The sequence below is a fragment of the Tenebrio molitor genome, chromosome 4, assembly GCF_963966145.1.
Source record: "Tenebrio molitor chromosome 4, icTenMoli1.1, whole genome shotgun sequence".
Lineage (NCBI taxonomy): Eukaryota > Metazoa > Arthropoda > Insecta > Coleoptera > Tenebrionidae > Tenebrio > Tenebrio molitor.
The window spans coordinates 28,465,794-28,476,986 of record NC_091049.1 but is presented as its reverse complement, the minus strand read 5'-3'; the positions used below and the strand labels follow the sequence as shown (position 1 = coordinate 28,476,986).

Sequence of the window (11,193 nt, the reverse complement as noted above, 5' to 3'; positions counted from 1 at the left end):
TCACACTTGCATTGCTTCAAAACGCAAAGATTATCGTTCTGTTTTGTGACCATACCTTTGATGTGTCCGTATCTAGAGAGAATCATTTTCAAAACAACGCCGATCAAAATGTTGTAGAAGAAAAACATATAAAATTGGCTCAGTTCAAAAACAAAGTTCTTGAAGTAAGCAGCTTTTAAAATTCTGAACCAAAGCCAAGACGTGTAGAGTATAATGGGGCAATACACCAGGTGCGCAACGATCACCGATCTGGTGTAACTTCTTTTGCTGGTCTGGATGCTCTTCAGGTTGGAGATCAAGTGTGACCACTCCTTCTTTCTAAAATGAACGCCAATCAAGATGTAGTAGCTCAACACCCACAAACAAAGATCTAGAAGGACTCTAATGACCAGCTTAAATATGTTGAGTCTCGTGTAAAAAGATGAGCGGTTGTACAAAGAATACGAGATACCAACAGTGAACACAGTCAAAACAGCAACATCGTAACATTTCTTGGTAAAAGTTTTCTTGGTGGTGATGAGAGAAGGTGTGATCGCCAAGATTTCTCCGACGCGCAACAGATTTTCAAGAGTTGTCAGATCCATAGAAAGCGACTACAAACACTCAAATCATGTTTTCCAGGTAGGAACGATTAAAAAACAAGCTTTTACAACTACTCGAAATAATTGCTGTGTCAGTGATACTAATGCGTGACATGTTAATTTGTTTGATGTCGATAAAAAAAAGTTTCAAAGTCTTTTACACCGTTCAGTTGTAATTATAATGCACCTTATATTAGAACTAAGTGACTGTTTAATCAGACAAAGTCTTAAATCCGAAGGTGCGTTCGGAAACCCAAAAGGCATCCGACAAAAGCATCTCAAAGAACGAATTATGTAAATTTTCGACATCGTAGACTTAAACTTGATCGTCACAGTGAGCTAGTTGGTAGATTTTTGGTTGTATTGAATAAGGAGGTACTGAAAGTGTGATGCAAAAAAATAGAAAAAGAAACAAAGAGGGACGGATAAGATTTAAATGCAATGACAATTGCCAAAGTGATTCAGTATTCTGCTGATGGTGGAAGAAACAAAGAAGTCAAGATTTTGAGTGGATTGATTGAAGAAAATTTTCCGGAATTTTCGGCAGCAAGGTTCTTCTGGATTGACAGAACCATGATTTTAGGTACTCTCCATTCCATCACCGCGTTATACATAATTTTAATGCACCAAAACGTGTACATTTAATCACTTTGATAATCTGATTCAGTCCAATTGGTTTCCCCAACGCTCAAATAACTCCAACCAAGTATAGAGCAAATATCAAAAAAGTTTGGTATCTTTGTAAATGGTTTAACTTCTTCTTTTTGGTGTAAAGCGAAGTCAGTGCAGATATTTTTCCAAATTTGTAGAGAATTTTAAGTATTTCTAAATCCATAATTTTACCATTGCAACTGGTTTTAGTTTTAAATCTAAAGTAAGTTTCTTTCCTTCGTAAATACCAGTACATTTTGTACTTTAATTCCGATTCTGGAAAGATCGTGGTCATGGCACTAATATAATTTCTTCATGCTTCTTGGTGAAATCCTGGTAACCTTTTTCTTCAACTGGTCTTTTTGAGGAGAAATGCGAAACAAAAAAATTGCAAAAGAAAAACATTATTTACTGATCAAACGTTGTGTTGTGTTACTTAATTTTATTACTTATTCAAAGTTCTACGAGAGGCCGTACTTTTATTTAAACGACAAGTAACAAGTAATAGTGTCGGGTGCCCAAATGAAATAAAAAATCTTGAAAATGAAAAACTGTCGATACTCTTAGTACTTCTGCATGGAGTAATCCTTATAAATAAATTTTCAGATCCTTAAACTGGTGTTTTTTTGAAAACAATTATTTTATTTAAGGCCGAGCCTGGCTAGAACCCAGCAACGATTGAAGGGCCGCGTGCAGGTATAATTGTCAAATCCGCCCAGTATTTTCTATTGATGTCCTCATTATGAGCCATTAAATTTTATAGAGGGGCAAATTTTGTGCTGGAACTATATGTAATAGTAGCAATTATCAAAGCGTGCTTGCAACGTTTGAGTAATTGCACAAAATAAAAAAAAACACTTCAGAGTACATATTTAATGAGGGCATAAAAAACAAAATTAATAAGTATCAAAATCACTGTAGCCCAAACTGTCATAAAGGTCGGTCCATTTGCTGTAAGTATCTTCTTTTGGATGATTTTTAATTTGCAAGTCTTTGTTGATGTCGAGATAAAGAAAATCACCTTGATCTGTGGAAAGTACGGGCCAGGTAATATTCTGCAAGATCTCTGATGGTTCCGGCGTGGGGTCCCTATCGGACAAAAATGTAATACATGTGGTACCTTTCTTACCACTTACTGATATTTTGCAAAATCCGTCCAAAGTTTTATGAGACGATTCCTAGTAATTATGTCATCTTCTGGATAAATAGCTTCATCGCAACCGTATCCAGAACAAAATAAGTACGCGAGGTCCTCACCATGGCCGACACTTTCAGCACCATCATATTGGACGTTGATATTTCCAGCTTCTCCATCGTAAGAGAACTGGTAGAAATAGGTTTTGGCATATTTCGAAAAGACTTCGGCGTGTTTGATTATGGATCTCGTGAATGAGGTATCACTGGAGTACTACAAAGAGAGCACTACTAGTCGTAGTACGTAATAGAAGGTACTTACTCTAATGGCAGCTCCTAAATTATCAGCAAACGGTTCACCTCCTGTATAAATTTCTCTAATTAGACGTCCCATTTTGGCATGATCGTCTTCATCAACAATTTGCATATCATCTGGTACTATTAAATTTAGATCTCCATCCCAAGTTTCCGCAAAAAATTTAAATGTATCTCGATCTGTTCACGAATATCGTAGTTATTTTAATATCTTAATATCCGCCTACATACCTTGATTGAAGGCTATATTCTCTTCAGAGTTTATGCCCATCAGTGTAGGTACTGCCAAAACATTACCAGCTTGGAGCAAACCATACATTTTCTTGGTGAGAAATGCACCTGGGTTCTTCCCCTCAATAACAGGCGCCCACACGAGCCCTTGTGAAACATCCATACCATATGGTGGAGTCACCTGTAATATCTCGTCATACCACACATCTATTTTCTGTGCCAAATCAATCTTACGAAATTATTGTATGTGTTTGCAGCTGTAATTAGCTCTTCAGTATCAACACTCTGCAAAAACTGGAGTAAAGATTCAGAATCATTACTACTCTCAAAAGTAGAGTTCAAAAGCGCTGCAGTTCCAAAGGCGATGCTTCTTGCGTTTCGCTGCAACGACCACGGGCTCAAAAACGAACCGCTTTGTAGAATGACACCTCGGAAGAGTCCTACAACAAAATTTTATTTTTCCAAATATTGGGTTATTAATGGTACCACCTTCTGAATTTTGGTTGAGTAGTTGGTAAGCGCAAGACCCTGAGCCTGCACTTTCTCCAAAAATGGTTATCTGGTCAGGATTGCCACCAAACAAATGAATGTTGTCATGAGTCCACTGAATTGCGAGTAGCTGGTCCTTCAGACCATTGTTACCAGGAATTACGTCATCTTGGGTCGATAGAAATCCTGCAAGTACCTTTAGTAAAGGAGTATGAACATGATAATTTTTTACCAAAAGGTCCCAATCGATAGTTGACTGTGACCAGGACTACATCGTTACTAATATAGAGATCAGGTGGTGCGTCCATGCTGGAGCCTATAGTAAAACCTCCACCATGTATATAAAACATGACAACTAAAGACACATTGTTTCCATCAACGGGCAGCTAAAAATGGTACTTCAGAATAGTTGGAAGAAACGATTAGTAACCAAGTACCTCTGGGGTAAAGACATTGACAAAGAGACAGTCTTCAGAATCGAATAGACCTGGTTGCGCCTGGAAACAGCTGACATCTAACTCTGTAGCGTCCAGAATACCTTCCCAGTCTTGAACCGGTTGAGGTGCCTAAAATACCACATTATTTTCCACCACATACTCAAAATGAAAAATACCTTAAATCTCAAAGCACCGACGGGTGGAGATGCGTACGGAATTTTTTCAAAAGCAAAGTACGACTTGTTTGCAAATGTTGTAGCTTCACGTCCCTGTATCAGCCCATTAGGTAGTTGTATCAGTGGGTCGGCGATCTGTTTTTCAATTGTGCGGATAAATAGAATCTAGATTTTTTTCAAAACTTACCAAGAAATTAACTTGGAGCACAATTACAACAAAAAACAACACGTTGTCCAACATTTTGGCGCTGATTGACTTAAATTATCAGTAGCAAAATGGCAATTTAAGTGTCGATAAGATTAAACAACGGTTATGTTATGTAATGTTGCATCTGTGCAGAAAAATTGAAGTGGTCATGATAAAAAAAAATATAATAATACAAGTACCTCTCAAGATGGAATATTTCTTTTGAAAAGGATAACGTATATCACGTAGGTATTGGGAAAATTTTCATCGGCTTAAAAATAACTGTAAAAACTTTCAATCTAGTAGCAACGATAAACAAATACTCAATTGTCATAACATATTTTAGATGTAGATTTATTTAATATAAGTGTAGAGTAAAATGTTGGTAAAGTGGTAATTTAAGTAAATTTTAAAGAATTTATTTTTTCAGCTCACGGCAAATAGTAAGGTACTGCTGACAAGTTTGTAATATACAAGATTTTGCTAGGATGGACCCGATTTGGAAGGCAAATGGAAAAATACGTGATCGCCAAAGTGAAACCTCCCAAGGCAACACCTACAATGCTTTTGAGACAACTCCTTCACCTGATCTGTCATAAAGTATGCAGACATTTCGTCCAATTTCACACTAACGTACTTCTTTCTACTTATTGTCTTACGACGCTGAGATCAGAGGTTATGAAATAGAGTAGGAACACATAGCTCACAACGAAGACCTCAATTACCTCTTTGGAAATACTGACTACCATCAATACCCAGAAGTTGATCAACTTACGCAACAGCGCCTCATGAAGATCTGGACTGATTTTGCCAAACACCAGTTGTAATTTTCGATTGGAAAGGTTGACTCTATTGATGGTCACGTTTCAGGAACCCAACTCCAGAACCTTCTGAGCTTTTGCAAAATATCACCTGGCCCTTGAAAATGGCGACTTCTTGTACGTCGACATTAATGACAACTTGGAAATCAAGAACCATCCGAAACAAGTGACTTACGATGGTTGGAACAAGTTGTATGACAGTTTGGGTTATGACGATTTTGATACTTGGTAGAAGTTGTCTGAGTTGAGTAGATGATTTGTTTAAAAAATTAGAAATAAAACGCCAAAGAAATATTTTTTTGTATTACTTCAAACAGTTCAAACCCAATCTGTTTCAAGTGGGGACAAATCAGGTGATCGATAAGATCAGAATAACACTTGAAACGTTAGATCTCGTACATCACTTGATACCAAAACAATTAATTTGTAAATATACAAGAGCATTGTATTCTATGAAGTTTTGAATTCTTCCATTTCCTTTATTAAGGATCTAAACTGCACCATGAGGATCACGAAAGTCGTCAACGTATTCAAGATAGCGAAGATCGTCGATCTGTCAATGTCAAAAAACGCGCGCCAGAAAATCGCCGAAGAATATCTTCCGTGATTAGAATCATCTTGCGCATTTCTTCGTTCTGATTTTCGTGTTTGTGACAGAATTGCAAAATCGTTTCGGCTTCCTTCGAGACAAAGTCGCACAAAAGGATAACTCCAATCGTACCAACCCAAAACAAAAAGGGTCAAATCTGGTCGACAGTATTGACAAAAGTAGTACCAGGTGGAGGGAGATGATTGCGATGTCAGTTACCAACAACGAGACCCTTGAACTTACAGAATCTCTCAAGATGGCTTCGAAAGAGTATAAAATGCGAAGTACCGAGAAGGAAATGATCAGAAATAAGGGCCAACCGAAGATATCGTTGAAAATATCGACGCTTTTCGTTCTGTTTTCTCGGCATACCTTTGATGTAGTCGTATCTAGAGAGAATCATTTTTAAAATGTTGTTGAAGAAAGACATGTAAAATTGGCTCAGTTTAATAATAAAGTTTTTGAAGTATGCAGCTTTCAAAAGTCTGAACTAAAGCCAGAACGTGTAGAGTATAATGGGGCAATACACCAGGTGCGCAACGATCACCGACTTGGTGTAAGTTCTTTTACTGGTCTGGACGCTTTTCAGGTTGGATATCAAGTGTGACCACTCTTTCTTTCTAAAATGGACGCCAACCAAGATGTAGTAGCTCAACACCCACAAACAAAGATCTAGAAGGACTCTAATGATCAGCTTAAATATGTTGAGTCTCGTGTAAAAAGATGAGCGGTTGTACAAAGAATACGAAATACCAACAGTGAACGCAGTCAAAACGGCGACATCGTAACACTTCTTGGTAAAAGTTTTCTTGGTGGTGGTGAGAGAAGGTGTGATCGCCAAGATTTCTCCGACGCGCAACAGTCTTTGAAGAGTTGTCAGATCCATAGAAAGCGACTATAAACACTCAAATCGTGTTTTCCAGGTAGGAACGATTAAAAAACAAGCTTTTACAACTACTCGAAATAATTGCTGTGTCAGTGATACTAATGCGCGACATGTTAATTTGTTTGATGTCGATAAAATAAAAGTTTCAAAGTCTTTTATACCGTTCAGTTGTAATTATAATGCACCTTATATTAGAATTAAGCGACTGTTTAATCCCAATAATGTCTTAAATCCGAAGGTGTGTTCGAAACCCCAAAAGGCATCCGACAAAAGCATCTCAAAGAACGTATTATGTAAATTTTCGACATCATAGACTTAAACTGGATCCTCACAGTGAGAAACGCCATTGGAGCTAGTTGATAAATTTTTACATGTATTGAATAAAGAGGTACAGAAAGTGTGATGCAAAAAAATAGAAAAAGAAACAAAGAGGGACAGATAAGATTTAAACGCAAAGACAATTGCCAAATTGTTTCAGTATTCCGCTTATGGTGGAAGAAACGAAGAAGTCAAGATTTTGAATGGATTGATTGAAGAAAATTTTCCGGAATTTTCGTCAGCAAGGTTCTTCTGGATTGACAGAACCATGATTTTAGGTACTCTCTAATCCATCACCGCGTTATTCATAATTTTAATTCAGTTTAACTTCGCCTAGACAGTTTCTTCACTGAAACGTCTACATTTAACCACTTTGATAATCTGATTCCGTCCAGTTAGTTTACCGAAAGCTTAAGTAACTCCAACCAAATATAAAGCAAATATCAAAAAAGTTTGGTATCTTTGTAAATGGTTTAACTTCTACTTTTTTTTGGAAAGCGAAGTCAGTGCAGATATATTTCCAAATTTGTAGAGAATTTTAAGTATTTCTAAATCCATAATTTTACCATTGCAACTGGTTTTAGTTTTAAATTTAAAGTAAGTTTCTTTCCTTGGTAAATACGAGTACATTTTGTACTTTTATCCGATTCTGGGAAGATCCTGGTCCTCCGAGTGAAGGGCCGCGTGCAGGTATAATTGTCAAATCCGCCAAGCATTGTCTATTGATATCCTCATTATGAGCCACAAAAATTTTATGGAGGGGCAAATTTTGTATTAGAACTATATGTAGTAACTATAATAGTACCAATTATCAAATCGTGCTTGCAACGTTTTAGTAATTGCACAAAATAAAAAAAACACTTCAGAGTACATATTTAATTAGGGCATAAAAAACAATATTAATAAGTATCAAAATCACTGTAGCCCAAACTGTCATAAAGGTCGGTCCATTTGCTGTAAGTATCTTCTTTTGGATGATTTTTAATTTGCAAGTCTTTGTTGATGTCGAGATAAAGAAAATCGCCTTGATCTATGGAAAGTACGGGCCAGGTAATATTCTGCAAGATCTCTGAAGGTTCCGGCGTGGGGTTCCTATCGGACAAAAATGTAATACATATAGTACCTTCCTTAGCACTTACTGATATTTTGCAAAATCCGTCCAAAGTTTTATGAGACGATTCCTAGTAATTATGTCATCTTCTGGATAAATAGCTTCATCGCAACCGTATCCAGAACAAAATAAGTACGCGAGGTCTTCACCATGGCCGACACTTTCAGCACCATCATATTGGACGTTGATATTTCCAGCTTCTCCGTCGTAAGAGAACTGGTAGAAATAGGTTTTGGCATATTTCGAAAAGACTTCGGCGTGTTTGATTATGGATCTCGTGAATGAGGTATCACTGGAGTACTACAAAGACAGCACTACTAGTCGTAGTACGTAACAGAAGGTACTTACTCTAATGGCAGCTCCTAAATTATCAGCAAACGGTTCACCTCCTGTGTAAATTTCTCTAATTAAACGTCCCATTTCGGCATGATCGTCTTCATCAACAATTTGCATATCATTTGGTACTATCAAATTTAGATCTCCATCCCAAGTTTCCGCAAAGAATTTAAATGTATCTCGATCTGTTCACGAATATCGTAGTTATTTTAATATCTTAATATCCGCCTACATACCTTGATTGAAGGCTATATTCTCTTCAGAGTTTATGCCCATCAGTGTAGGTACTGCCAAAACATTACCAGCTTGGAGCAAACCATACATTTTCTTGGTGAGAAATGCACCTGGGTTCTTCCCCTCAATAACAGGCGCCCACACGAGCCCTTGTGAAACATCCATACCATATGGTGGAGTCACCTGTAATATCTCGTCATACCACACATCTATTTTCTGTGCCAAATCAATCTTACGAAATTATTGTATGTGTTTGCAGCTGTAATTAGCTCTTCAGTATCAACACTCTGCAAAAACTGGAGTAAAGATTCAGAATCATTACTACTCTCAAAAGTAGAGTTCAAAAGCGCTGCAGTTCCAAAGGCGATGCTTCTTGGGTTTCGCTGCAACGACCACGGGCTCAAAAACGAACCGCTTTGTAGAATCACACCTCGGAAGAGTCCTACAACAAAATTTTATTTTTCCAAATATTGGGTTATTAATGGTACCACCTTCTGAATTTTGGTTGAGTAGTTGGTAAGCGCAAGACCCTGAGCCTGCACTTTCTCCAAAAATGGTTATCTGGTCAGGATTGCCACCAAACAAATGAATGTTGTCATGAGTCCACTGAATTGCGAGTAGCTGGTCCTTCAGACCATTGTTACCAGGAATTACGTCATCTTGGGTAGATAGAAATCCTGCAAGTACATTTAGTAAAGGAGTACGAACGTGATAATTTTTTACCAAAAGGTCCCAATCGATAGTTGACTGTGACCAGGACTACATCGTTACTAATATAGAGATCTGGTGGTGCGTCCATGCTGGAGCCTATAGTAAAACCTCCACCATGTATATAAAACATGACAACTAAAGACACATTGTTTCCATCAACGGGCAGCTAAAAATGGTACTTCAGAATAGTTGGAAGAAACGATTAGTAACCAAGTACCTCTGGGGTAAAGACATTGACAAAGAGACAGTCTTCAGAATCGAATAGACCTGGTTGCGCCTGGAAACAGCTGACATCTAACTCTGTAGCATCCAGAATACCTTCCCAGTCTTGAACCGGTTGAGGTGCCTAAAGTACCACATTATTTTCCACCACATACTCAAAATGAAAAATACCTTAAATCTCAAAGCACCGACGGGTGGAGATGCGTACGGAATTTTTTCAAAAGCAAAGTACGACTTGTTTGCAAATGTTGTAGCTTCACGTCCCTGTATCAGCCCATTAGGTAGTTGTACCAGTGGGTCGGCGATCTGTTTTTCAATTGTGCGGATAAATAGAATCTAGATTTTTTTCAAAACTTACCAAGAAATTAACTTGGAGCACAATTACAACAAAAAACAACACGTTGTCCAACATTTTGGCGCTGATTGACTTAAATTATCAGTAGCAAAATGGCAATTTAAGTGTCGATAAGATTAAACAACGGTTATGTTATGTAATGTTGCATCTGTGCAGAAAAATTGAAGTGGTCATGATAAAAAAAAATATAATAATACAAGTACCTCTCAAGATGGAATATTTCTTTTGAAAAGGATAACGTATATCACGTAGGTATTGGGAAAATTTTCATCGGCTTAAAAATAACTGTAAAAACTTTCAATCTAGTAGCAACGATAAACAAATACTCAATTGTCATAACATATTTTAGATGTAGATTTATTTAATATAAGTGTAGAGTAAAATGTTGGTAAAGTGGTAATTTAAGTAAATTTTAAAGAATTTATTTTTTCAGCTCACGGCAAATAGTAAGGTACTGCTGACAAGTTTGTAATATACAAGATTTTGCTAGGATGGACCCGATTTGGAAGGCAAATGGAAAAATACGTGATCGCCAAAGTGAAACCTCCCAAGGCAACACCTACAATGCTTTTGAGACAACTCCTTCACCTGATCTGTCATAAAGTATGCAGACATTTCGTCCAATTTCACACTAACGTACTTCTTTCTACTCATTGTCTTACGACGCTGAGATCAGAGGTTATGAAATAGAGTAGGAACACATAGCTCACAACGAAGACCTCAATTACCTCTTTGGAAATACTGACTACCATCAATACCCAGAAGTTGATCAACTTACGCAACAGCGCCTCATGAAGATCTGGACTGATTTTGCCAAATACCAGTAGTAATTTTTGATTGGAAAGGTTGGCTCTATTGATGGTCACGTTTCAGCAACCCAACTCCAGAACCTTCTGAGCTTTTGCAAAATATCATCTGGCCCTTGGTGTCCACAGAAGGTGGCGACTTCTTGTACGTCGACATTAATGACAACTTGGAAATCAAGAACCATCCGAAACAAGTGATTTACGATGGTTGGAACAAGTTGTATGACAGTTTGGGTTATGACGATTTTGATACTTGGTAGAAGTTGTCTGAGTTGAGTAGATGATTTGTTTAAAAAATTAGAAATAAAACGCCAAAGAAATATTTTTTTGTATTACTTCAAACAGTTCAAACCCAATCTGTTTCAAGTGGCGACAAATCAGGTGATCGATAAGATCAGAATAACACTTGAAACGTTAGATCTCGTACATCACTTGATACCAAAACAATTAATTTGTAAATATACAAGAGCATTGTATTCTATGAAGTTTTGAATTCTTCCATTTCCTTTATTAAGGATCTAAACTGCACCATGAGGATCACGAAAGTCGTCAAGGTATTCAAGATAGCGAAGATCGTCGATCTGTCAATGTCAAAAAACGCGC

The 11,193-nt window shown here is 37.3% G+C and overlaps 2 protein-coding genes and 1 long non-coding RNA gene across 3 annotated transcripts; 1 reads left to right on the top strand and 2 right to left on the bottom strand.

The window, feature by feature from the left end:
- Positions 1–2,090: 2,090 nt before the first annotated feature.
- LOC138129968 (carboxylic ester hydrolase-like) lies at positions 2,091–4,320 on the bottom strand. Its single transcript, XM_069046310.1, has 10 exons — positions 4,202–4,320; positions 4,015–4,149; positions 3,839–3,967; positions 3,634–3,787; positions 3,402–3,587; positions 3,147–3,352; positions 2,913–3,093; positions 2,689–2,861; positions 2,369–2,640; positions 2,091–2,321 (listed from the first exon to the last, which is right to left on the bottom strand). The coding sequence occupies exons 1-10, from the start codon at positions 4,253–4,255 to the stop codon at positions 2,129–2,131; spliced, it is 1,683 nt and encodes a 560-aa protein (XP_068902411.1). The 5' UTR covers positions 4,256–4,320; the 3' UTR covers positions 2,091–2,128.
- A 3,356-nt stretch (positions 4,321–7,676) lies between these two features.
- LOC138128079 (carboxylic ester hydrolase-like) lies at positions 7,677–9,911 on the bottom strand. Its single transcript, XM_069044275.1, has 10 exons — positions 9,788–9,911; positions 9,601–9,735; positions 9,425–9,553; positions 9,220–9,373; positions 8,988–9,173; positions 8,733–8,938; positions 8,499–8,679; positions 8,275–8,447; positions 7,955–8,226; positions 7,677–7,907 (listed from the first exon to the last, which is right to left on the bottom strand). The coding sequence occupies exons 1-10, from the start codon at positions 9,839–9,841 to the stop codon at positions 7,715–7,717; spliced, it is 1,683 nt and encodes a 560-aa protein (XP_068900376.1). The 5' UTR covers positions 9,842–9,911; the 3' UTR covers positions 7,677–7,714.
- A 78-nt stretch (positions 9,912–9,989) lies between these two features.
- On the top strand, positions 9,990–10,912 carry LOC138129861 (uncharacterized). Its single transcript, XR_011159408.1, has 2 exons — positions 9,990–10,607; positions 10,658–10,912. It is a non-coding gene; the product is annotated as an uncharacterized lncRNA (long non-coding RNA).
- The last annotated feature ends 281 nt before the right edge of the window (positions 10,913–11,193 follow it).